The following is a 27,174-nucleotide window of genomic DNA, read 5'->3' as shown; positions in this document are numbered from 1 at the left end:
TTTGACTTCCCACGGACGGGCTCTGACCAATGGACCTCTCCACCCGGTTGTGTCAGGTCTACCCATAGGGACACCCGGGAGCAACATCCGGGCCAAACCCATAGCTACATCCACTCGGTGTAGACCCGACGTGTCCGTTTCCCCCCCTCCAGGTGACGGTAGCGGCTCCGTCCGTGATGGGGGGCACACCCCGGAGACGCGTGTCGCCTCTTCGGACATGCCACAACACCACCCCACATGTATGAGGGCCCGGTGCGATGCTCCGGTGGCATTGCTACCAGCCAGGGCCCCCGTCCCGCCTAACCCTGGAGCGGTTGACCACGGGATCTAGCCCTTTGACTTTGCACGGACGGGCTTTGACCAGCGGACCTCCCAGCCCGGTTGTGTTAGGTCAGCCCAAAGGAACACTTTGGAGCAACAACCGGGCCAGACCCACAGCAAGATCCTCTCCGTGTAAACCCGACGCGTCCGTTTCCCCCCTCTAGGTGCCGGCGGCGGCGCCGTCCGTGAGGGGGGGCACACCCCGGACACGCGTGCCGGGCGTTTGCAACCACCAAAACACTTCCAAACTTGTGAGAGGCCGCCTACGCAAGATTTGGCAGCATGCTAGCCCCCGGAGGCCGCCGGCCATAGCCGTAGACGCGCGAAGGGCAATCCGCGTAGAGGGAATTTTTGGGATACTTCTCCATCACCAAAAATTATGAAATAAATATTATCGTTCCTATAGCACATGTGCCCACGTCGTGCAAAAAAACTCATGATTTTATCGCGCTCCGAGTATTTAATAATATTCATGCCGCATCGTTACCGCAGAATGGCTACTACCGTGACATCGCCGTCCGTTAGGGGGGGCCACGCCCCGGAGATGCGTGCCGCCTCTTCGGACATGCCACCACACCATCCCGCATGTATGAGGGCCCGGTGCGATGCTCCGGTGGCATTGCTACCCCCAGGCCCCCCGTCCCGCCTAACCCTGTAGCGGTTGATCACGAGATCTAGCCCTTTGACTTCCCACGAATGGGCTCTGACCAGTGGACCTCTCCACCCGGTTGTGTCAGGTCTACCCATAGGGACACCCGGGAGCAACATCCGGGCCAAACCCACAGCTACATCCACTCCGTGTAGACCCGACGCGTCCGTTTCCCCCTCTCCAGGTGACGGCAGCGGCGCCGTCCGTGATGGGGGGCACACCCCGGAGACGCGTGTCGCCTCTTCGGACATGCCACAACACCACCCCGCATGTATGAGGGCCCGGTACGACGCTGCGGTGGCATTGCTACCCCAGGGCCCACGTCCTGCCTAACCCTGGAGTGGTTGACCACGGGATCTAGCCCTTTGACTTTGCACGGACGGGCTTTGACCAGCGGACCTCCCCGCCCGGTTGTGTTAGGTCGGACCAGAGGGACACATTGGAGCAACAACCGGGCCAGACCCAGAGCAAGATCCTCTCCGTGTAGACCCGACGCGTCCGTTACCCCCCTCCAGGTGCTGGTGGCGGCGCCGTCCGTGAGGGGGGCACACCACGGACACGCGTGCCGGGCGTTTGCAACCACCAAAACACTTCCAAACTTGTGAGACGCCGCCTACGCAAGATTTGGCGGCATGCTAGCCCCCGGAGGCCACCGGCCACAGCCGTAGACGCGCGAAGGGCAATCCGCGTAGAGGAAATTTTTGGGATACTTCTCCATCACCAAAAATTATGAAAAAAATATTATCGTTCCTATAGCACATGTGCCCACGTCGTGCAAAAAAACTCATGATTTTATCGCGCTCCAAGTATTTAATAATATTCACGCCGCATCGTTACTGCAGAATGGCTACTACCGTGTCATCGCCGTCCGTTAGGGGGGGCCATGCCCCGGAGATGCGTGCTGCCTCTTCGGACATGCCACCACACCGCCCCGCATGTATGAGGGCCCGGTGCGATGCTCCGGTGGCATTGCTACCCCCCAGGGCCCCCGTCCCGCCTAACCCTGTACCGTTTGACCACGGGATCTTGCCCTTTGACTTTACACGGACGGGATTTGACCAGTGGACCTCTCCACCCGGTTGTGTTAGGTCAGCCCATAGGAACACTTTGGAGCAACATCCGGGCCAGATCCACAGCAAGATCCCCTCCGTGTAGACCCGACGCGTCCGTTTCCCACCTCCAGGTGCCGGCCGTGGCGCCATACGTGAGGGGGGCCAAACCCCGGAGACGCGTGCCGCCTCTTCGGACGTGCCACCACACCACCCCGCATGTATGAGGGCCCAGTGCGACGCTCCGGTGGCATTGCTACCCCCCCGGGCCCCTGTCCTGCCTAACCCTAGAGCTGTTGACCACGAGATCTTGCCCTCTGACTTTCCACGGACAGGCTTTGAACAGGGGACCTCTCCACCCGGTTGTGTCAGGTCAGCTCAGAGGGACACCTGGGAGCAACATCCGGGCCAAACCCACAACAAGATCCCCTCCGTGTACACCCGACGCGTCCGTTTCCCCCCTCCAAGTGTCGGCGGCGGCACCGTCCGTGAGGGGGGGCACACCCCGGACACGCGTGCCTGGCGTTTGCAACCACCACAACACTTCCAAACTTGTGAGATGCCGCCTACGCAAGATTTGGCGGCATGCTAGCCCCCGGAGGCCGCCGGCCACAGCCATAGACGCGCGAAGGGCAATCTGCATAGAGGGAATTTTTGGGATACTTCTCCATCACCAAAAATTATGAAAAAATATTATCGTTCCTATAGCACATGTGCCCACGTCATGCAAAAAAACTCATGATTTTATCGCGCTCCGAGTATATAATAATATTCACGCCGCATCGTTACCGCAGAATGGCTACTACCGTGTCATCGCCATCCGTTAGGGGGGGCCACGCCCCGGAGACGCGTGCCGCCTCTTCGGATATGCCACCACACCACCCCGCATGTATGAGGGCCCGGTGCGATGCTCCGGTGGCATTGCTACCCCCCAGGGCCCCCGTCCCGCCTAACCCTGTAGCGGTTGATCACGAGATCTAGCCCTTTGACTTCCCACGAACGGGCTCTGACCAGTGGACCTCTCCACCCGGTTGTGTCAGGTCTACCCATAGGGACACCCGGGAGCAACATCCGGGCCAAACCCACAGCTACATCCACTCCGTGTAGACCCGACGCGTCCGTTTCCCCCCCTCCAGGTGGCGGCAGCGGCGCCGTCCGTGATGGGGGGCACACCCCGGAGACGCGTGTCGCCTCTTCGGACATGCCACAACACCACCCCACATGTATGAGGGCCCGGTACGACGCTGCGGTGGCATTGCTTCCCCCAGGGCCCCCGTCCCGCCTAACCCTGGAGTGGGTGACCACGGGATCTAGCCCTTTGACTTTGCACGGACGGGCTTTGACCAGCGGACCTCCCCGCCCGGTTGTGTTAGGTCAGCCCAAAGGAACACATTGGAGCAACAACCGGGCCAGACCCACAGCAAGATCCTCTCCGTGTAGACCCGACGCGTCCGTTACCCCCCTCCAGGTGCCGGCGGCGGCGCCGTCCGTGGGGGGGGCACACCACGGACACGCGTGCCGGGCGTTTGCAACCACCAAAACACTTCCAAACTTGTGAGACGCCGCCTACGCAAGATTTGGCGGCATGCTAGCCCCCGGAGGCCACCGGCCACAGCCGTAGACGCGCGAATGGCAATCCACGTAGAGGGAATTTTTGGGATACTTCTCCATCACCAAAAATTATGAAAAAAATATTATCGTTCCTATAGCACATGTGCCCACGTCGTGCAAAAAAACTCATGATTTTATCGCGCTCCAAGTATTTAATAATATTCACGCCGCATCGTTACCGCAGAATGGCTACTACCGTGTCATCGCCGTCCGTTAGGGGGGGCCATGCCCTGGAGATGCGTGATGCCTCTTTGGACATGCCACCACACCACCCCGCATGTATGAGGGCCCGGTGTGATGCTCCGGTGGCATTGCTACCCCCAGGGCCCCCGTCCCGCCTAACCCTGTAGCGGTTGATCACGAGATCTAGCCCTTTGACTTCCCACGAACGGGCTCTGACCAGTGGACCTCTCCACCCGGTTGTGTCAGGTCTACCCATAGGGACACCCGGGAGCAACATCCGGGCCAAACCCACAGCTACATCCACTCCGTGTAGACCCGACGCGTCCGTTTCCCCTCCTCCAGGTGACGGCAGCGGCGCCGTCCGTGATGGGGGGCACACCCCGGAGATGCGCGTCGCCTCTTCGTACATGCCACAACACCACCTCGCATGTATGAGGGCCCGGTACGACGCTGTGGTGGCATTGCTACCCCCAGGGCCCCCGTCCCGCCTAACCCTGGAGTGGTTGACCATGGGATCTAGCCCTTTGACTTTGCACGGACGGGCTTTGACCAGCGGACCTCCCCGCCAGGTTGTGTTAGGTCAGCCCAAAGGAACACATTGGAGCAACAACCGGGCCAGACCCACAGCAAGATCCTCTCCGTGTAGACCCGACGCGTCCGTTACCCCCCTCCAGGTGCCGGCGGCGGCGCCGTCCGTGAGGGAGGGCACACCACGGACACGCGTGCCGGGCGTTTGCAACCACCAAAACACTTCCAAACTTGTGAGACGCCGCCTACGCAAGATTTGGCGGCATGCTAGCCCCCGGAGGCCACCGGCCACAGCCGTAGACGAGCGAATGGCAATCCGCGTAGAGGGAATTTTTGGGATACTTCTCCATCACCAAAAATTATGAAAAAATATTATCGTTCCTATAGCACATGTGCGCACGTCGTGCAAAAAAACTCATGATTTTATCGCGCTCCAAGTATTTAATAATATTCACGCCGCATCGTTACCGCAGAATGGCTACTACCGTGTCATCGCCGTCCGTTAGGGGGGGCCATGCCCCGGAGATGCGTGCTGCCTCTTCGGACAAGCCACCACACCACCCCGCATGTATGAGGGCCCGGTGCGATGCTCCGGTGGCATTGCTACCCCCCCGGGCCCCCGTCCCGCCTAACCCTGTACCGTTTGACCACGGGATCTAGCCCTTTTACTTTACACGGACGGGATTTGACCAGTGGACCTCTCCACCCGGTTGTGTTAGGTCAGCCCATAGGAACACTTTGGAGCAACATCCGGGCCAGACCCACAGCAAGATCCCATCCGTGTAGACCCGACGCGTCCGTTTCCCCCCTCCAGGTGCCGGCGGTGGCGCCATCCGTGAGGGGGGCCAAACCCCGGAGACGCGTGCCGCCTCTTCGGACATGCCACCACACCACCCCGCATGTATGAGGGCCCGGTGCGACGCTCCGGTGGCATTGCTACCCCCCCGGGCCCCTGTCCTGCCTAACCCTAGAGCGGTTGACCACGAGATCTTGCCCTCTGACTTTCCACGGACAGGCTTTGAACCGGGGACCTCTCCACCCGGTTGTGTCAGGTCAGCTCAGAGGGACACCTGGGAGCAACATCCGGGCCAAACCCACAACAAGATCCCCTCCGTGTACACCCGACGCGTCCGTTTCCCCCCTCCAAGTGTCGGCGGCGGAACCGTCCGTGAGGGGGGCCACACCCCGGACACGCGTGCCAGACGTTTGCAACCACCACAACACTTGCAAACTTGTGAGAGGCCGCCTACGCAAGATTTGGCGGCATGCTAGCCCCCGGAGGCCGCCGGCCACAGCCATAGACGCGCGAAGGGCAATCCACGTTGAGGGAATTTTTGGGATACTTCTCCATCACCAAAAATTATGAAAAAATATTATCGTTCCTATAGCACATGTGCCCACGTCGTGCAAAAAAACCCATGATTTTATCGCGCTCGGAGTATTTAATAATATTCACGCCGCATCGTTACCGCAGAATGGCTACTACCATGTCATCGCCGTCCGTTAGGGGGGGCCACGCCCCGGAGATGCGTGCCGCCTCTTCGGACATGCCACCACACCACCCCGCATGTATGAGGGCCCGGTGCGATGCTCCGGTGGCATTGCTACCCCCCAGGGTCCCCGTCCCGCCTAACCCAGGAGCGGTTGATCACGAGATCTAGCCCTTTGACTTCCCACGGACGGGCTCTGACCAGTGGACCTCTCCACCCGGTTGTGTCAGGTCTACCCATAGGGACACCCGGGAGCAACATCCGGGCCAAACCCACAGCTACATCCACTCCGTGTAGACCCGACGCGTCCGTTTTCCCCCCTCCAGGTGACGGCAGCGGCGCCATCCGTGATGGGGGGCACACCCCGAAGATGCGTGTCGCCTCTTCGGACATTGCACAACACCACCCCGCATGTATGAGGGCCCGGTACGACGCTCCGGTGGCATTGCTACCCCCAGGGCCCCCGTCCTGCCTAACCCTGGAGCGGTTGACCACGGGATCTAGCCCTTTGACTTTGCACGGATGGGCTTTGACCAGTGGACCTCTCCACCCGGTTGTGTCAGGTCAGCCCAAAGGGACACCGGGGAGCAACATCCGGGCCAGACCCACAGCAAGATCCTCTCCGCGTAGACCCGACGCGTCCGTTTCCCCCTCCAGGTGCCGGCGTCGGCGCCGTCCGTGACGGGGGCCACACCCCGGAGACGCGTGCCGCCTCTTCGGACATGCCACAACACCACCCCGCATGTATGAGGGCCCGGTACGACGCTTCGGTGGCATTGCTACCCCCCAGGGCCCCCGTCCCGGCTAACCCTGTAGCGTTTGACCACGGGATCTAGCCCTTTGACTTTGCACGGACGGGCTTTGACCAGTGGACCTCTCCACCCGGTTGTGTCAGGTCCGCCCATAAGGACACCCGGGAGCAACATCCGGGCCAAACCCACAGATACATCCACTCCATGTAGACCCGACGCGTCCGTTCCCCCCCTCCAGGTGCCGGCGGCGGCGCCGTCCGTGACGGGGCCACACCCCGGAGATGCGTGCCGTCTCTTCGAACATGGCATAACACCATCCAATTGTGGTAGGTCATCCGATATATATGAACACTTGGAGCAAAGTCCCCTTCGTATAGACCCGATGCGGCTGTTCCCCATTCCAGTTGCCGGCTGGCGGCGGCACCGTTCGTGAGGGGGGTCACACCGCTCTGTACAGAACCGAAAAATAATGTATGTATGCTTATTAACACATACTATATGTATGCTTATTAACACAATCTATATGTATGCTTATTAACACATACTGTATGCTTAATAATAATAATAATAATAATACTATACGGAAAAAAGAAAAAAAGAAAAGAACTATGCCGACGGCGTCGGCATAGCTGCGGCCAGGGCAGATGGACAGCGCCGCGGATCGATGATGTGTCAGCTATGCCGACGGCTGCCGTCGGCATAGGTCCTGGTCGGTGCGCTCTGGATCGGTGACGTGTCACCCGTATCTATGCCGACGGCCACCCGTCACGGCCGTCGGCATAGATTTGACGTCGTTAGCCGGCCGTGATAAGTGTTGTCGGCGGGCCCGCATCTATGCCGACGGCCTATATATGCCGACGGCAGCTGTAGGGGTAGTCTGGGATAGGCCGACGGCTGCTGTGGGCGTAGACGGGGATAGCCCGACAGCCATTGTACGCCGACGGCCAGGACCTAGCTGTCGGCATAGCTCGGATTAGGCCGACAGCGGCCGTCGGCATACATTTGGCTGTCGGCTTAGAGCCCTGTTCCGGTAGTGACGGGAATCCGGGAAACTAGCTGCATGTGCACATGTGACATGGTACATATAACGTGCCCAAGTCCACATGGTTAGGAGAAGACTTGGCTTTCTATTAGACCAAGATATAAAGATGATGACTTGGTTTTATATATGCACAAAGTCTTTACTAGCAGGTTTTATGCATGTTCGTGGTTGCATTAATTTAGAGATCACTGGCTTGTTCTATGCACGTTGGTCGCTCATACCTATCAATGTCTGTAAAGACTACTGTAGCGAGCATAATTGATCTGTGGACGGTTCGTTTGATTCCCCTCGTTTTTGTTCCCATCCAAATACACTTGGCCATGAAGGTAGAGCATCTTTATCTTCATGTCCATATAAACCAAGCTGGGAAGGCTACAGGACACGATCAACATACATAGACACACATATTCAACTGTCAACTCTACACCTAGAGAGAAGAAGAAACAATATGAGTGTTGTGGTGATCAGCAAGTCCCCGCCCGTGCTCATCGCGCCATCGGAGGCCATAGTCATCGGCGAGGACATCAATCTCTCATCTTATGACAAGATGTTTGGTGGCAGAGCAGTTACAGTGTTCTTCATTTTCGAGTCTCCAATTCAAGATCCCATGGAGACCATTAAAAGGGGATTGTCACAAGCACTTGTCCACTACTACCCTATCGCTGGCCGCCTTGCTGTTGGAGCCACATCCGGCGAATTCGTCATCAAATGCACCGGCGAAGGTGTTTCCTTCGTTGCCGCCTCTGCCAACTGCGCCGTCAAGGACGTCCCAGATTTCTGTGACTCGTCGCTGCAAGAAGAGCTCGCCGTCTTCCATGCGGCCGAGGGTTTCAGCAACACTGAACCACTAGTGTTGATGCAGGTGACCGTGTTCACTTGTGGCGGGTTCGTCCTAGGGGTGATGTGGAACCATGCCATCGGCGATGGCACCGGGATGGCGCAGTTTATGCAGGCAATCGGAGAGTTGGCCCGCAGGCTGCCGTCGCCGTCTGTCATCCCGGTGAGGTCCAAGAATTCGCTCGTTTTGGACTTGCCTCCATTTTCCACAAACTTTGTTCAATTTTTGGGCACCCTCCAGCCGTCCCCAATGGTGTTCCTTGACATTACTGTCTCATCAAGCTTAGTCAACCACATCAAAAGCAACTACATGATGAATTACAAGCGGCCATGCTCGGTGTTTGAGGCAGTTGCCGCCGTTCTGTGGCAGTGCCGAACCCGTGCAATCATGTCTGACCCGTCGGCCCTCGTCGTGCTTACCTTCCCAGCAAACGCGAGAAAGCACGCGGTTGCTAGGGAGGGCTACTACGGCAACTGCGTCACCGCGCAGCTGGTCACGGCGAGCACTGGCGCCGTGGTGAACGGCGACCTCATGGAGCTAGTGAAGATGATCCAGCATGCCAAGGATCGAGTGTCTGGTCAGTCGGAGATCGACGAGCTGCGACAGTTGGATGGGTACAATCTTTTCTTCATGTCATGTTGGCGAAACCTTGGCATGGAGGCGATTGACTTTGGTTTTGGGCCGCCGGCGAGATTGATGGAGTACACCAAGGTTAGGACGACGCTGCCAAGCTGCGCGACGTGCGTCCCTTGCAATGACGAGTACAACGTGCAGTCCATCTGTGTCATACAGGAGCACGCCGACGCTTTCATCCGCGAATTAGCAAAATCCCACCTCACATATAATCTGCTTTCAGCTTCATCCAAGCTTTGATTTTCTATTAGATGCAAGGAAGGATATGTATCCTTACTTTTATTTCCTCCAATTCATTTGCTTTCTTCAATGATATGTATCATACTGATTTGTATTGAGGGAACGGTAATAAAACTTTAGTACATAGTTGTACTAAATCTGCGACAATTAATATGGATTGGAGGGAGCAACATGTATGCTGGATATTCATTTTGGAACCTAGCATTCCCACGGAGATGTGCACTGCCTTGGGTATTTGAAATGTTCTGTATTCTTAATGCTCTGTCCTTTATGAACATTGTTTTTAAAATGTTATGTAATATTCGACGCTCTGTCCTTTATGAACAATGTTTTTAAAATGTTCTGTGTCGTCATGATACCAGTAATCACAACGTTTCTGTTCTGTGTCGCCATGTATCTCTACATATAGAGTTGTTGTAGATAGTGCGGCTCGAGAATCCATTTCAGGACTAACTTCCTCCTCCAGTGCAGATGAAAAAACAGGTGATTTTAATTGGTCAAAGTTGTGGTTGCTTCCTCTTCCAAATAAGATTATTCACTTCCTGTGGCGCATGTCTACAGATAGCCTACCTTTGTGCATGAAGCTTCAGTACAGAGGTATGCAAGTAGATACCCGCTGCCCTGTTTGTTTTCGGTTAGATGAGGATGGCGGACATTGTTTCATTAAGTGCAAGAAGGTTAAGGATGTATGGATGAAAGCTCAACTGGAGCATGTTAGAGTGCAGATTTTGTCTTGTGCAGATGCTTTGGGATGTATGGAAATAATTATGAACCTTAACGAAGAAGAAAAACTTAAGTCTTGCCTACTCCTTTGGTATTGGTGGCATGAAAGGAATAAAGCAAATGCAGGAGAAAAAAAATACTTGTCATCAAAATGGATAAAAATGGGTGTATCTAGAACAAAAATACATGTAGATACATCTCTTTTTGTTCATTTTGATGACAAGTATTTCCGGACGGAGGGAGTATATGTCTTTCTAGAGATTTTGATATGGATTTACATGGATGTATATAGACGTAGTTTAGATTGTAGATTCACTCATGTTGCTTCATATGTAGTGCATATTGAAATATCTAAACAGTCTTATATGTAGGAATGGAGCGGGTAGAATGAAATTAACCGGACTGATTTTGCGGAAGGATTTGGCTCGAAACATTTGTAAGTTGAAGAAAAACTAGGTAAACTTAAAATAAAGGGGTTGGTTTGTTAGAGGTGTTTGAATGGAATCATCGATGTTTGGAAGGACAAATAAACTACAAGAAAATTAAACTAAAAGAGTCAAACTAAATAACTAAGTAAACTTAAAATAAAGGGGTTGGTTTGTTAGAGGTGTTTGGATGGAATCATTGAAGTTTGGAAGGACAAAATAAACTACATTAAACTAAAAGAAACAAAGGAACAGACGTTATTCTGTATAATAGATTAATTTAGCATGAAGCAAGTGATCAAGTTCTGAAATATCAAGTTAGATAAGCGTAGTCCCGTGCTTTACTCAACTGGGTGCACTGACGTACTTAGGTTAGCCCTTGGAAGCCACTGCGCTGGCCGGCACCGATTGGAGGTGAAGGGATCCACTCAGGGCGAGGGAGGAGAAGGGGAAAGGAGGCGTTTTGTGGGGCCAGGGAGCTCGTATGCCATGCCATGGAGCGGTGGCCTTGGCGATCAGACGACCATCTATATTTTTTTTTGAGCGGTAGACGACCATCTACATGGTCATAGAGGAGATGACGTGAGGAAGGCTCAATTGTGCAACCGCTATGATAGTGCCCGCCTACGGCACGTGTTGAGAAAGCCAGCCCATTTAGCGGGAGCGTCCAGAATTACGGTACCTTGTTTGGTGACACTTCTGGAATCTTCCGCCCGTTTTTGTGAAGGTTACAGAAGGTATTTGTTTCTTTTTTGTTCTTTTTTCATCGGTTGTTCCTTTTGGATTCTATTTTTTGTTTTTCTTTCATTTTTCAATTTATCACTTTTGTTTCATTTTTTATTTTTCTTCTAATTTTCTCGTTTCTTTTCCATTTACAGTTTTCTTAAATATTATTTCAATCCACTGACAGTTTTACAATTTGCGCACATTTTTGAGATGTGTGTATATTTTAAAAATTCATGAACATATTTTATACCAACCAACAATTCTTGAATTCATGATTTTTTAATTAATGATTTTTTTGAATCTGCAAATAGTTTCTAAATTTACAAACAGTTTCTCAATAATCACAAACATTTTAAAATGCGTGAGCATTTTCCAAATCCAATAATATTTTTAAAACGTACAAACATTTTTCAAATCGAACAACATTTTATTAAAATTTCTCCACATATTTTTATATCCTTGGACAATTTTTGAATCGGGAAAATAAATAAATTAAAGAAATATTTTTGAAATCTTCAACTTTTTTCAGTAAGTTTTAAAAATTGACAAACAATTTCTCAAATTTGTGAATATTTTTGAAATTTGTGAAGTTTTGAAAAGTAACCAATAATATTCAAATTTGTATATGTTTGTCAAATTCATGGAAAATTAAAGTAATGAACATTTTTTGAATTCATGAAATTATAAAAAATATTTCATATTGCACAAACAGTTTATTAGGTGACTACAACCTTGTGGGAGAGCTATAAATATTGTGTAAATATAAGAATTTGTCATGATAAACTTCATTTTCAAATGTGATAATATTTAAAAATTCATGAACACATTTTGTATCCGCGACCAATTTTTAATCATGAATTGTTTTTAAAGTCACAAACAATTTTTGAATCTTTGGACAAATTTTGATTTATGAACTTTTTTTCAAATTTTGAACCATTTTCAAATATGCAAATATTTTAAAATACTTGATTTTTTCCTGAAATTCATGTACTTTTTTGTGTCCTTGAACAAACTTTAAAATTTTGAAACTATCTCAAATTCACAACATGTTTTGAACCCGCGAACAATTTTTTAAATCATGAACTATTTTTAAAATTCGGGAACATTTTTGAAATGTGCAAAGTTTGGTGAATTCGCAAAAAATGATAGACATTTTTTAAATTCATCAATATTTCTAAATTGTCTAACGTTTTAAAACCCCATGAATAATTTACCTATTTGTGACCAATTTTAAAATTTCCAAACATTTTTCAGTTCGTGAAGTTTTCCAATTCGTCAATATTTTTCTAATTTGAGTATGTTTGCCAAATTCAGAAAAAAATTTCAAGTTACTGAATTCTGTGAATTCATGAACTTTAAAATAATATTGCATATTAAGTAAGCGTAAGCATCAGACACGATTAACTTGCCTCACTAGTTGTAATCTAGACAATGCGAATTAATATTTTGGCAACTTATATATTTAGCGTGAACTAAAGAAATGTCCAACATTTGTATGTCTGTTGTCGAGTGATATATCATGCAACATGGGGAAAGTATCCTGCGCACCCGCACTTATGGTGCTACCGGTGCACCCGATGCCATAGAACATTTTTAAAAATCTAAAAACAAATATAGCACATTAACACAACATTAATGTATGATGTCACAAAATTTTGTATCAAAGTTTGAAGCATTTTTTAAGATACTAAAATGAAAATTTTGACATCAGTGTGAAAATGGGCCAAATCTAAAGCCCAAGTTAAGTTATGTACTATCCAGTGTTGAATTTGTCATTTTTGTTTTTCGAGTTATGTTTCAAATTTTGACTTGAAATTCGTGACAAGCTACATGATGTTGTGTGACTGTGCTATTTTTTCAGAATTTTTTTAAAAAAAGTAAAAGCACAATATGAGTTCAGTGCACAGGTAGTACCACAAACTCCGTGCCCCAGATACAGGCCCGTATCTTGGCATGTGCAGCCGGAGCGGTTGCACAGGGCCTCCAAATTCTAAGGGCCCAAAATCAGAGATTAGTATTATTACTGGTCAAGAGATTAGGTACTCATGGGCCTTTAAGAGCAACATAAATGAAAATGACTCACCCAAAAATCCAAGGACTACATCAGAAACCCTTCAGGCCAACCTCACGTCTCTCTCTCTCTCTCTCTCTGTGTGTGTGTGCGCGCGCGCGCGTGTACTGCTATTTATGGTCTCCAGCCTTTCACCCCTCTAATTAGGTTCTACTCTGATAATATTTGTTCTTTCTGATACTTTATTATTATTATCTTGTTGGGTGCATTCACATCTTAACATAAAATGTGAATTCGCTGAAAGAATCTTTAGCATCGAAATAATTTACACAAATATTTTAATTTATATATTTAAAATAAAGGGCCTAATTTTCATTTTCCATGGCGCCCTGAATTTTAAAGGTACGGCCCAGATATTTTCCATGGTGCAACATGTTCTCCCCCCTTGAATAAGCATAGGCAACTGTGATGTCGTAGCTAGCAAGCAAGCTAGCAAGCAAGTTGTACAATCTGACCGCATGGAATTGTAGATTTTATTTTCCTTGCAAACTGTAGTTGATATAGATAGGTAAAAGATCGATATCGATACAAGTATATCATTTTCTGTTTCCCGGGTTGCTGGCCACGGCATGTAGAACCATTGTCTTGATAGTGAACCCCTTTGCAAATCCGATCATCACACCCCACTCACCCGTCGTCCCTCCGTCCTCCTCAATCTGGCGCCATTGCTCATCGAGCACGAATATCACAGTGGCACCGAGCATGTTCACATACTCTATTAGCACGGTCCGACTTGCCGCCAGCTTCCACACTCTAGTTGGAGTGCCTACCGCACTTGGTTGGTTCCGTTCCACCAGGGCGGCTCGGGACAGCGACCGTGGTTAGCAGCGGGGTGGGTCCACCAGCTTAGGCTGACGAAATTTCTTTGCCCGCTGGGACCACCAGTTGGGCACACACTTGGGCCGTTCTCGTCAGCTTGCCCATTAAATGCCGGCATCCAACGCGCCTGCTCAAACTTTGGATGTTGTCGGGTCCTGTTGTGGCCTCCCGCGCTAGTGCTTAGGTGTGTGAGCGGCTGTTATTGAGATCCTCCAGAGCTGTGAACTCACAAGTATAGGGGATCGCAAAAGCTTTCGAGGATAGATTTTTCAACCCAAATTTACTGATGCAACACAAGGAGAGCCAAACAATATTTGGAAGTGTTATCAATTGAGTTGGGACTGAATGGATTTTGACCATTATTTATTTCATATAAATAATAATAAGGAATAAGCAGAAATTGTGAGTCCATTGTAAAATTTATGTAATGTCACTTCATTTAAAATTTCAACAAATATAACGTACGATTAAAAGACGCTACACTTGGAAAACATGATAACCAATATACTATCATGCCTTAGTAGTAGATTTTATTTTCATTGCAAACTGTAAATGATAGAGATAGCTTCAAGATCAATATCGATACAAAAAGTATATCAATTTTTGTTGTGCGTGTTGCTGTCCACCGCATGCAGCACCATTGTCTCGATAGTGAACCCAGGTCCAAATCCCATCATCACACCCCACTCGCCCCTCATCCCTCTGTCCTCCTCCATCCGGCGCCGTTGCTCATCGAGCACAAAGATCACAGTGGCGCCGAGCATGTTCCCATACTCTCTGAGCATAGTCCGACTGGCCACGAGCTTCCCCGTCTCCAGCTGGAGTGCCCCCTCGATGTGATCCAGTATTCCTCGGATGCCGGGGTGCACCACAAAGAAGAGATCATTCCAGAGGGTGGCGCCGTCGCTCATTACTCCAAGCGGCTGGAACGCATCCGTGAGACACTGGTCGATGTGTTGCGCCGCTATAGGAACCAGCTCCTTCGTGAAGATGTGGCCATCGAGGCCGGCCTCTGTTAGCTGCATGGTGAGCACACGGTCGGTCCCTGGTATCATGGTCTGTGAGGCGGACACCATCTCGAAGATTGGGTGCTCGATGGTGTGCACGGCGTCGGCGCCGACGATAACCGCGCCAGCACCGTCGCCAAAGAACGCCTGGCTGATGAGAGTGTGTGGGTGGGCATCTGCCTCCTCCGGGCCACGGAACGAGACGATGGTGAGCTCGATGCAGACCACCAACACACGTGCGCCGCGGTTATTCTCTGCCAGGTCCTTGGCAAGGCGCAACGAGGCGGCACCGGCGGAGCAGCCGTTGAGGTAGAGCATGGTCCGACGTACCGACACGCGGAGGCCGAGCAGAGAGGCAAGGCGGAGGTCGGCGCCAGGGGAGTGCGCACCTGAGTTGGTGCTGACGACGAGGTGGGTGATGTCGGTGGCCGGACGGCCCCACTCGGCTATGGCTTTGGCTGCAGCTGACGCTGCAAGCTCTGGCGCAGCGACGGCCGTGATGGCTAGGCGGGCATCCAGGGACGGCTTGCCGCGGCAGAGGAAGTCGGGGTGGGCGTCCAGGAGCTCCTCCGTGTGGTGGAAGTAACGCTTGTCCGTTGGTGTCATCTGGCCTGGAAACAACAAAACACGTACGCGATGTTAACTTGATCATTGTTGTATTAAGAATTTAAGATCGATCGTACAAACAGCTAACATATAATTAGACGATCAAGCAATTTGACCACTGTATTTATGCATGCATGTGCTCATCTGCTTGCTTACACATGGCCTTGAATTTTTGCTTGAGGTCGGTGAGGTGCTGGCTCTTGGTGACCCGGAAATAGTAATCCGGGTACTCCTCCTGGGACACGCAGTTGGCCGGGTTAGCTGTGCCGATGGCGAGGACGGCCGCCGCCCCCTCCGCACGCTGCGAACGACGGATCTCCCGCACCGTCGACAGCAAGGTGGCCATGTTCTCGTATGTCTACATAAGATAGAAAATCAACTTGTGTTCACACAAAACACATGAGCAATCCGAAAATTTGTGAGGGATGACGTATAGATTATATATATGTACAATCATCATGGAGAGTGGAGTCCGCCCATATCTAAGCTTGTTCACTATATTAGTCTACGTACAGGTATGAAAAAAGTGAGACCCCTTTGTATATTTTTAAGACCGGCGCATAAGACTCGCCTTATTCATATACCATAAGTAGATTACTCATCCTTATAAAATAAAATAAAAAATAAGCGGGCTATTCATAGTGGATTACTCATCACAACCGCACATCAACACTTCTACAATGCAAAGTAATGGAACCCCTAAACGAGAACGCATGCATCAACAAAATGCAATGGACAGCACCAATCCCACAATAACAACCCTAACCATGAGGATGAGATGAGAGACTGAAGATGATCAGTTACACATACGTCAACGCCTTTCCTATGGTGCAACTCTGCATTCCTTTGCAATCAATTTTGAGTAGATAGGTACACATTACATGTCTACTTTAAATATGAAAATAAATAAAAAAATTGATTTATTTACATACAAGCTGCAAACTCTATAAAATAGCTATATTTCAGAGGATATAAGAACTACCGTTTGCTTCATATATAAAACTAAACTCAAAACAGAAATGTCCAATGAAATACAAATAATAAAAATGGATTTAATTAATATACATTACATGTTATGTGATGTAGCTGCTTTAATTATTTTTAGGTAGATGTTATGCAATAGAGCTGCTAGCTAAAAACGGCAATGAAATTGTATATTTTATTGAGTACACAAATATCCATGTATCCAAATAGGTGGGATTGATGCATCATACACAACAAGAATAGTGATCAGATCAATTTCAATAATATGTGTGCGAGCTATAGCATATGAAGGAGGCAAAGCGATGTCATGACCAAAATGGAAACAACAAACCCAAGATTAGAAAGAACAATATGACATGACAGACGGCATGCTGCAAACATTAATACCAACGGTCATGTCTTGTTGAAAAAGCTAATATAGTTAATGCACAATAATATTTATGTAAGTGCAACTATGTTCTCACAAGACGAAATATCTTCAAGATAAAACAAGACAAATGTCACAGCCTGTATTAACACTGCTTGTTTAAGAATGGAATGAAAAGGATAGAACCAATGTAAGCAAAAGCAAACGATGAGATACCAAAGTAGAGGGAAAACTGCTTGATGCACACAATGCGATGGAGGAGCTTCTTCAAGATTATATGCTCTACGAGTTGTGAAGGTCTGAGCAAAGAAAGTGGCACGTATTTATAAGGAATAGATATCCATGGATGGAAGCACGCATGCATGCACCGTCCAGTAGATGCTCCACTCTGTCTCTAAGACATGCATGCATCATGTTAATCAGTGGGAGTATTAATTGTTGATTCCCTGAGATGCATGGAATTATTATCTCCGTCCACTGCTTTCCTTTTTTCTAGCGAAAACAGCCCACTGTTTTTCCCTGTGTACTTGTCCTATTGCGGCCGGTCAGTTTTCTAAACCAACTAGAGATATATCAGAGTACTATGTTAACAAAACATAGTCGGTGTAGCCTATGGAACATGTATTTCAGATGTGTAGGTTCATTTCAGAGCACTAACCTAAATCACTGATTCATGGGCCTTTTTTAGATTTCATGCCAATCATTTTCCTTAGTAGTTATCAATAGAGTTCCTGTAGCAGTTAAAATCCCTTAAGAGTTGCATTAGTCTTGTTACAATAGCTATTAGATGTGTGTGTGTGTGTGTGTGTACGAAACCTATTTAAGATAGGAAGTTGCTTTGAAAGTGACTGTACTTGTGTTACAATCTCCAGAGTTCCCTTCACGGAAAGAGGCACCTTTGGATCCTACTGTATAAATAAATGATTAACTTCACAAGCTCACAATCTAATGGCACCATACGTCATTTCATAATACGTCATTGCACCATACATGCACAGTTCACAGCTGCTTCCTTTTTCTATTGTTCAGGAAAACTTCAGTCACATGGTGCTGAATATACATTGTACTATGTGTGCTAACTTGACAATATGCTACATCATGCAACTACTTTTCTTTTATCACAATACGTCTATGCTAATTTTGTTTAGTCACTAAGGAGCTTATTAGCCGCCGTAGCTTGATTATTAAGGAATCAATTATGTACAGTGTTTGCCGTATTCTATGACGCACAGAACCAAGTCTGACCACCATCTGGAATCTAACACATGCATGCATGACGTTAATCAGTGGGAGTATTAATTGTTGATACCGTGAGATGCATGCAATTATTATCTCCGTCCACTGCTTTCATTTCTTTTGGCGAAAACAGCCCACTGTTTTTCGAAACCACTATTGCGGCCGGTGAGTTTTCCAAACCAACTAGAGATACATCAGAGTACTATGTTAACAAAACATAGTTGGTGTAGCCTATGGAACATGTATTTTAGATGTGTACGTTCATTTCAGAGCACTAACCTAAATCACTGATTCATGGGGCTTTTTTAGATTTCATGTCAACCATTTTCCTTAGTAATTACCCCCAGAGTTCCAGTAGCAGTTAAAATCCCTTTGGATCCTACTGTATAAATAAATGACTAACTTCACACGCTCACAATCTAATGGCACCATACGTCATTTCATAATACGTCATTGCACCATACGAGCGCAGTTGGCAGCTAGAATGTTATGCACATGCATGCAACTGCTTTCTATTTCTATTATTGAGGAAAACTTCAGCCACATGTTGCTGAATAGACATTGTACTCCCTCCATTCCCTTATACAAGGCCACTATCAAAAATACATTTTGCATCAATACAAGGCCACCAACAGTAATCGAGGCAAAAATTAATAATGCTACCTCGTACTAGAAACTTTTTAATACTTACATGCATGTAGTCATAATGATACTCAACCACTTCCTTCCCATTCATTTGTTGCATGCTTGTGGTGTATTAATGATCCCGGTTAACGAAAAGAAAAGTTGACTTGCAAATGAGTCATTAAATTTTATCTTGGTACTTGTAATATGAGTTTGCGGCCTTGTATAAGGGAATGGATGGAGTACTATATGTGCCAACTTGACAATATGCTGCATCATGCAACTACTTTTTTTCTGTCATAGTACGTCCATGCTAATTTTGTTTAGTCAATAAGGAGCTTATTAGCCGCCGTAGCTTGATTATTAAGGAATCAATTATGTACAGTGTTTGCCGTATTCTTTGACACACAGAACCAAGTTTGACCACCATTGGAATCTTTAGCACACGTTGCTCACCGCAATGATCATTTTTTGTTTGACAACAACATCACATGTGCATGTATTTTGGATATACTTCACACCTGGCCGAACTTTTGTGGTCCATGTTTGGGTTAGGAGTACGTTTGAGATTCCGTTGGGAAAAAAGGTCGAATTTATAGGGAGGAATGTTCATAGCATTACCTAGTTGCATGCCATTGTTTGTTGATTGGCTTGATCTGTTAGTTCCAGAAATCTGTAAAATATGCTCCACTTGAAGAGGAAAAAAACTTCCTATCCATGGGGCAACCAGCGTAGAGACTGAAAACTATCCACATTATGGATCAATAGTAGAAGTATGTGAGGTGACATTTTTTCTTTTGAGAAACACTTCAGCTCATGGTTCAGTATAAACATTGTAATATATATACATGAACCTAAAAATGTACTACTTTCGAAAAAAAAGAACTTGAAAGTGTACTATGTTGTGCGGGTGGTCCCTTCTTTGCTCGGGATTGTACTATATACGTCGACTTAACTGTGCTAACTATGTTCATCATAAGGAGCTTATTAGCTACCCTTGATTATTGTGGAATCAATCATCTACAGTTTTGTCCTATTCATTGACTAACTTGACCAAGCATGTCCACCAATTCGAATCTTCACCCACGCTGCTCACCAAGATGCTCTTTTTGTTTGACAACAACCTCGCAGGAATATGCCGACAAGAACGTAACATGCACACACAAATAATATAGTACAAATTTTCTTGCATCTACATACCATGTCTGAGAGAAATGCTACGTGGACATTTGAACATATCTTATAGATATTAACTAGGACAAAAAGTTGTTCTGAGGGACTTAGTGGACAAGTTTACGAGAAGTAGTTTGTAATCCAATATATGTTGGTATATGTATAGTTGGTATATTTTATTTTGTGAATAATATAAAGTTGGTATATGCATCTGAGTTGTTACAACCAACATCAAACTATGCATGTGGTTGGAGAAGCTTGCATTATAAGATCAAAATGATCATATATACACATTCATTCATTTACACTATCAAGTAATTTTGCAACATAAATAGTGTTCTTCCAATTGTAGCACCGTCTGGAACAGGGTCGTATATGGGCATGTGCAACAGGAGCGACGGAACAGGGCCCCCAGCACCAGAGGGGCCCCATTTTTTGTTAATCACGGTGCTAACTGAAGCATTAGGTACTAGAATAAACAACTGTTTGAAATATTTTACACCAAGCCAGCCTACGCATATCTCTCAATCTCACAGCTCTTCCAAAATACCATGGTACAACTAAAAAAAGCAGATTATGTACGTGCTATTACATGGTTACATTTCTTTAAACTTTCCGGTTCCAACTGGTGTAATTTTATGTGAAAAACTACACTGGCTGACAAAAATATGATGGTTTTTCTTTGACACATGGGGCCTAATTTTGATTTGCACAGGGCCTCCGATTTCCCTGGTACGGCCCTGGTCTGGAATACTTGTCCACTAAGGTACGCCATGTCACATGGGTACGGTAGACTTGTCGTGTATGAGGCGGGAGCCATCAGATCACACATCAAGAGCACCTGGTTGTCTGAATGTTCAGGCAACAACTCGAGCACGTCGATAAGATTTGTGATGGCTGCATGATCAGCAAGTAGCATCGGTTATCCGTTCTGTGTGTCAGTTCATACCGCTCCGTGCGCGCCCTCGACCTCGTCTACAGCCGGTCCGATCAAGCCGGTGGTAACTATTACTTTCTGTTAGTAGTTCATGACTATGGCAGATACACGTGGCTTGAGGTTCTCATAACAAAGGGCGAGGCCTTTTCGCGCTTCAAGATGATCCAGGTGCATGCCCAGGCAAAGCAGAGCTGTCGGTTGCGCGTGTTACGCTCTGACCGGGATAAAGAATTCAACTCCGGTAGGTTCAACGTGTACTGCAAGAAGGGTGGCATCGAGCACTTCACCACTGCACCAAACTCTCCCCAACAAAATGGCGTCGACGAGCACTGTATCTAGACGCTAGTGGATATGGAGAAGTGCATGCTAAAGGGCATGTCAATGCCGGTGAAATTCTGGGGGAAGGCGTTCATGTGCGCCATCTACGTCCTCAATCGCGCGCCGACGAAGAGCCTCAACTCCATCTCTTTCCTTTTGACGTCCCCATGCCGCCACACCAAGTGGGGACATGGGGATGTAAAAGAAATTAAGACGTTGGTTTCTTCGGTTCTTTTCATTTTTTTTCTTCTTCTTCCATTTTTTTCTTTGTGAATTCTTGATGTCTTGACTTGGTCATGATATTGTATTATTGCAAAGGCTGGATGTAATTAGTATCATTTTGATGTTACTTAGAAAAAGGATAATTTTGCAAAATTAATGTGACAACATTGTAAGTATAAATTATTTTCCCTGCTTAAATGAGAACATTTTGTGTTCTTGTGTGAGATAATGGTCCTTATCGTCTTAAAAGACAATGAAGACGCAAAAAATGCATGTTCAGCAGATCTAGCAGCTACCCAGCTACTTCTAGTAGTCAATATACCTGAATGGACACGTTTTCCATCACTCAGATGATCGGCTCAATTCAACCGCTCTTGAGTAGTTGTGCATACACATACACACACATATTGTATATGCATGGCCATGTTAGAGTGGAATCAAATTCTAGCTATAAAAACGAGGAGCAGCCACCAGAACGTACTACACAAGGTAGATTGAGCTGCATGCATAGTTGGCCGCACCCACACTAGATCCTACGTCGACACACGTGCAAGGGTACAACTGCTAGCTCGACCAATATGCCTCCAAGAAATGACAAGGACGGTGGTGAAGACATCACCGTCGACCTCTATCCATTCATTCGCGAGTACAAGGGCGGCCGTGTCGAGCGCTTTCTGCGCAGCCCATTCGTGGCAGCGACGGAGGACCCGGCAGCCAACCGTGGAGTGGCGACGAGGGATGTCATCATCGACAACTGCACCGGCGTGTCAGCACGCCTCTTTCTGCCTTCCGATGCTGCAGCCGCCGGCGAGAGGCTTCCGGTCATCATGTACGTGCACGGTGGATCGTTCTGCACCGAGAGCGCATTTGGCCGCACATACAATAACTATATCAGGTCCCTCGCCGCACGGACTGGGGCTCTCGTCGTGTCTGTGGAGTACCGTCTTGCACCGGAGCATCCTGTGCCTGCGGCCTACGACGATGCATGGGCCGCGCTCCAGTGGGTGGCGTCCCTCTCAGACCCCTGGCTGTCTAGCTATGCCGACCCGGAGCGCACCTTCCTAGCGGGCGACAGCGCCGGCGGCAACATCGTCTACAACACGGCGGTGCGTGCGGCTGGCCGCGGTACAAACATCGTCGACATCGAGGGGCTTGTCATCGTTCACCCCTACTTCTGGGGGGTGGACCGGCTGTCCAGCTCCGAGACCGTCTGGGACGGCGTCGCCATGTTTACGCCAGACTTTGTGGACAGGCTCTGGCCGTACGTCACGGCTGGCCAGCTTGAGAACGACGATCCATGGATAAACCCTCTGGACGGGGACATTGCCTCGCTGATGTGCCGGCGTGTGCTGGTCGCCGTCGCTGAGAAGGATAGCTTGTCTGGCCGTGGGCGCCGGTTGGCGGCTTCCATGCGCAACCTCATGTGGGCCGACGATCAACACGCGGTGACATTGGTGGAGTCAGAGGCCGAAGACCATGGCTTCCACCTCTACAACCCCATGCGTGCGACTAGTAAGACACTCATGGAGAGTATCATACAGTTCATAAACCAGCGCCCGGCATTGCCGTTGCCGGCCGCTTTTCCGCCGGAACGGCACGAGCTGCATCTGCATGCATGCCAAGGTAAGGACCAGACTTCCTACTCTGCTGTCCAGCCCATTCTGGGTGTGCCTACCAGGCCCTACGTGGACGTATTTGGTTATGGGGTGGCCATGAAGGATTCCAGTGGCCCAAAAAATACCACACGTACTAGTTGCTTGCAGATTGGTGGACATGAACGAAGATCATCACCCAGGACCAGAAGATATGGATTATCTCTCGGCCACCCTATAACATCCAACATGAGGTTCCCGTTATCAGCAACGACGTCACCTGGGGGTGGTTGTGTTCATTTTCACAAGTTCATGACCATCTAATCGACCAAGTTTGGGGATCCCAAACCAAACCAAATCAAGCGCTTGAGAATCACAATGTTGGGGTTAAGGGCTCGGCATGCTCCTACGTAAGTGTAATCCTACAGGGACCTCCTTAGCAAACTGTTTCTTTGGGCAAAATGGTACCCAAATAAATGTCTATTGTTTATCTCCTTTTTCTTTTCTTCCACAAACTATGTGTGTAAGATCCATATGTGTAACTCATGTATTTTGTGTATTGTCTTATAATGGATTTATACAAATTATAATTGTGCACAACTATATAGACATCAACACCTCCTGTGTGTGTTCAAAAAAGATAATGGCCAAATCTTCATTGTGCAACTTCTGCATTGTTGCCTTCATCCTATCCCTGCCCACCAGAATCCAGTCATCTAGTTCATCTATATGCCATAAATAACAGAAGTACATAACAAACTGAGGAGAACAAAAAACTATGAACTAATTAAATGTAATCAAGCCGAGCCGACTGCTTTCTTAGAAGGATTTGGTTGGAAACATTTCTAAGCTGAAGAAAAGCAAAATAAACTGGCAAAACTTAAATAAACACTACAAGAAATATGTCAACTTGTGACCACCACTATTGGTCACTGAAAGGTCATGGTTTTTCATTTGCGACCTTTTTGTGACCAAAAACAGAAGGTCAAAAGCTGGCGGTCATAAACTGACTATAGCGACCTTTCTTCTGAAAAGGTCGAAGACGTTTATGACCAAAATACGTCTACTGTGGCGTTTTGGTCACTAGCAACCTCCCCAGGCCACGTAGGCATCCAACGTGGCAATCTGACGTGGCACAAGATTCAGCCCGGTCCAATTCGATTTTCTACATGGGCCTAGCCCAACAATTCGGCCTTTTTATTGTATTTTTTCCTATTAATTTGGTTGACTACATGGGCCAAGCCCACATTTTAGCCTTTTTATCTTTTTTTTGAAATGAGTCCAGCCCAATGTTTTCCAGGTTTTTCTTTCCTGGGCCTTGGCCTTTCCACATTCATTTATTTTCGTTTGACTTTTTTACCCAAAATATTTGTCCAATATAATTAATCCTTAGCCTCTTTAAGGTCCAACTCAAAACCATTTAAAGAAAATTTTCAAACCAGTTTGAATAACAATATGAATCAAGTTACCACGAATTAGCTGAATATTACGGAAATATCTCAGAACACACATTCGACAAATTTCCATCACATATGTACAGATTCAAGCAACCTACAACATGTTGTAGTCAAGCATTCAGGTGCGGGAATACTCTAGAACAGGAAGAATAAATAGAACAAGCCTATCTAGTGCTTCACGACGAGAAAACATTGTAATCTGCTTCTTCAAGTACTGCTTCTTCCTTTTGCAAAACATCTGGACATTCAAAAGAGAACAAAAAGTATGTCACTGATAGAAGAATTATTACACGGATACTTTTAATATAAAAACTAAAGACACACCAGTATTTTATCATTCTACTTATTATTATTTTAACAAGCTCATTCTACTTATCTGGAATAGGCATATTCATCAAAACAGGGAATTGAATTGGCACATATGACAAACTTAGCAAGAAATAAGCATTGAATGTTTCACATACACGACAAGGTTTAAAAACGATCATTCAAAGTTACAACAGATCAAAGTTTCATTTGAGTATAAGGAACAATACTCATATTCAATCAATAAGCAACCATGTCAAAATTAATTCAGATTACTAATGTATGTGTCAAATGATACATGTAATAGGACAGTGGCGTTAATACTAATCAGGTTACTCAATCATAAGGCATGTGAGCAGGATTGATGAATATGGCATGAAAAACCAGTAATGTGAAACTGGACATACATGAAGAACACAAACAAAGTAAAATTGTTTAAGAAAGGGCAAATGGGCAACTTTGACACATCAGGGTCAGTATATTTCCTTGGAAATATACTCACAGCCCTGCAAATAATAATGTGCATCAAACAAGAAACCACCAGAGATAAAGCATCTAGAGAAACCGTATATGGTGTCAACTTTATTCTACAACATCATCATCAGGACTAAAACAACATATGGATATTCAGTGCTGGATTAGACCATATATTGTACCAAAAAAAAATCAATTGTTACAACCAAAGAACTAACAGGGGTTTGGCAATCATTCAGCAATTCCCATCTAGCCAGCAGCAATACCACTAGTACTTAACCAGAGTCAACAAGCAGTAAGCAACAGAACCAGCTAGTAGATACAAGCAACACACTCTAAAGAGGAATTGATTTTGATGTCAGTTTCTAGTTTACCAAAAGAAACTGACATATGTAGCATCAAGGAACACCTGCAGCTGCAGCATCGATTTGATTGTGAGGAAATTTGTGAAGGGGAATGGGTGAGACAGTGTAGTGGGGAGAGAAATCTCAAGTACCTCAACTCAACGGCATTAGGAACGGACGACGACAGCATCCTGCGCCGACATCCCTTGTACGACACCAGACACGGCTGCGTCGCTGCCGACAGAGGGCTCTCCCGGCACGCGACCATCAAGGAGGAGGTGAGCAGGCCCGGCTCGACGCCGCAGACGGGGGAGTGCGGTCGGAGATGGCGGAACCGGTGACGCAGCTGATCTGGATATGGATCGGCGGTGGGATACCTACATCAAGATTCAAGAATCAAGGTTTCATCAGTAAATCATAAGAAAGAAAATCTCAAGTCAAGTTTTCCTAAATAACCTAGACTTCACTGTGTAGGTACTACCAAGTACCAACAACTTAAATGGCTAAGTACCACGCTTTAGTTCTACATCTCTACAGTTCTATATTTACCAACCCAATATGCCCAATTTCCGACGGACCGATTCACAGTTATTATAACTTACAGGTTAAGCCTAGGGAATCAAAGGAAATACACATCAGAAATGCTAGGTACATGTTGGGGTCAGCACTACAATGTTTCACACTTATTTTGCACAAAAAACCATAGGAGGTTTGTTGTACTCGATTAGGAAACAGTGACAATGGCGGAGTGAATAATTTCATCTGTGCATATACTAGGATGACTTTGTGAGGTACTAGCACACACAAAGCACTAGTTTACCAATCAGGCTATCGCTGCTCGAAATGAAGAGGCTTCACTGACAAGGTACAAACAAAATAATAAATACCTAACTGTCAAGCTACAGCTCTACATTTCTACATGTTCTCAAGCAGAAAAAAGCTTTGTGTGTGCACTGCGTGCTTACTCCGGCCTCCTTACATTGCAGATCAGCTCCCCATGGAAACCACCAGCCGCCAGGAGGTTGTCTTTCACCGTCATGGTGCTGATCTTCACCCTGGACAAGGGCCGACCTCCCTGCATATCCTGCACAGTGTAGTTGCACAGTGGATCAGAGATTGACCGACATTCTGACGATGCAGGACTATCACATCGCTCTGTGGTAGATCACCTGATTTGGGCCTGCCATGTTGAGCACTTATTTTCCTCTCCGGAGTAAGGACGACCAATGCCTCACAGAATAGTTCTGCATCACGTACACATCATGCTTGGAAGTAGCCCACAGGAGGTTCCTCAGCTGCACATGTACAAGTATACTGTCAGTGCGTTCGTACTAAAATTCTTCTTAAAACTCAGCAGAAATACAATGATGCAAATGAGCACCATTTTATTCAAGCACACCAAATTCTACTGCGTTAACAAACAAGCA

General features: G+C 47.3%; 3 protein-coding genes across 3 annotated transcripts; 2 read left to right on the top strand and 1 right to left on the bottom strand.

The window, feature by feature from the left end:
• Nucleotides 1–8,073: 8,073 nt before the first annotated feature.
• Nucleotides 8,074–9,336, top strand: LOC123061573 (acyl transferase 15-like). Its single transcript, XM_044484769.1, has one exon. The coding sequence runs from the start codon at nt 8,074–8,076 to the stop codon at nt 9,334–9,336; it is 1,263 nt and encodes a 420-aa protein (XP_044340704.1).
• A 5,360-nt stretch (nt 9,337–14,696) lies between these two features.
• Nucleotides 14,697–16,059, bottom strand: LOC123061498 (bisdemethoxycurcumin synthase-like). Its single transcript, XM_044484656.1, has 2 exons — nt 15,870–16,059; nt 14,697–15,718 (listed from the first exon to the last, which is right to left on the bottom strand). The coding sequence occupies exons 1-2, from the start codon at nt 16,057–16,059 to the stop codon at nt 14,697–14,699; spliced, it is 1,212 nt and encodes a 403-aa protein (XP_044340591.1).
• Nucleotides 16,060–22,152: 6,093 nt separating this feature from the next.
• Nucleotides 22,153–23,490, top strand: LOC123071311 (probable carboxylesterase 3). The gene has a single exon (XM_044494846.1). The coding sequence runs from the start codon at nt 22,153–22,155 to the stop codon at nt 23,488–23,490; it is 1,338 nt and encodes a 445-aa protein (XP_044350781.1).
• The last annotated feature ends 3,684 nt before the right edge of the window (nt 23,491–27,174 follow it).

This window comes from Triticum aestivum, chromosome 1A (genome assembly GCF_018294505.1).
Source record: "Triticum aestivum cultivar Chinese Spring chromosome 1A, IWGSC CS RefSeq v2.1, whole genome shotgun sequence".
NCBI lineage: Eukaryota > Viridiplantae > Streptophyta > Magnoliopsida > Poales > Poaceae > Triticum > Triticum aestivum.
This window is presented reverse-complemented; position numbering and strand designations above follow the sequence as displayed.

Excerpts from the sequence above, each read along its gene's own strand:
- LOC123061498 (XM_044484656.1), bottom strand. The coding sequence starts at position 16,059 with ATGGCCACCTTGCTGTCGACGGTGCGGGAGATCCGTCGTTCGCAGCGT. Across the intron at positions 15,719-15,869 it reads GCAAAAATTCAAGGCCATGT|GCCAGATGACACCAACGGAC; the intron begins GTAAGCAAGCAG and ends TGTTGTTTCCAG.
- LOC123071311 (XM_044494846.1), top strand. The coding sequence starts at position 22,153 with ATGCCTCCAAGAAATGACAAGGACGGTGGTGAAGACATCACCGTCGAC.
- LOC123061573 (XM_044484769.1), top strand. The coding sequence starts at position 8,074 with ATGAGTGTTGTGGTGATCAGCAAGTCCCCGCCCGTGCTCATCGCGCCA.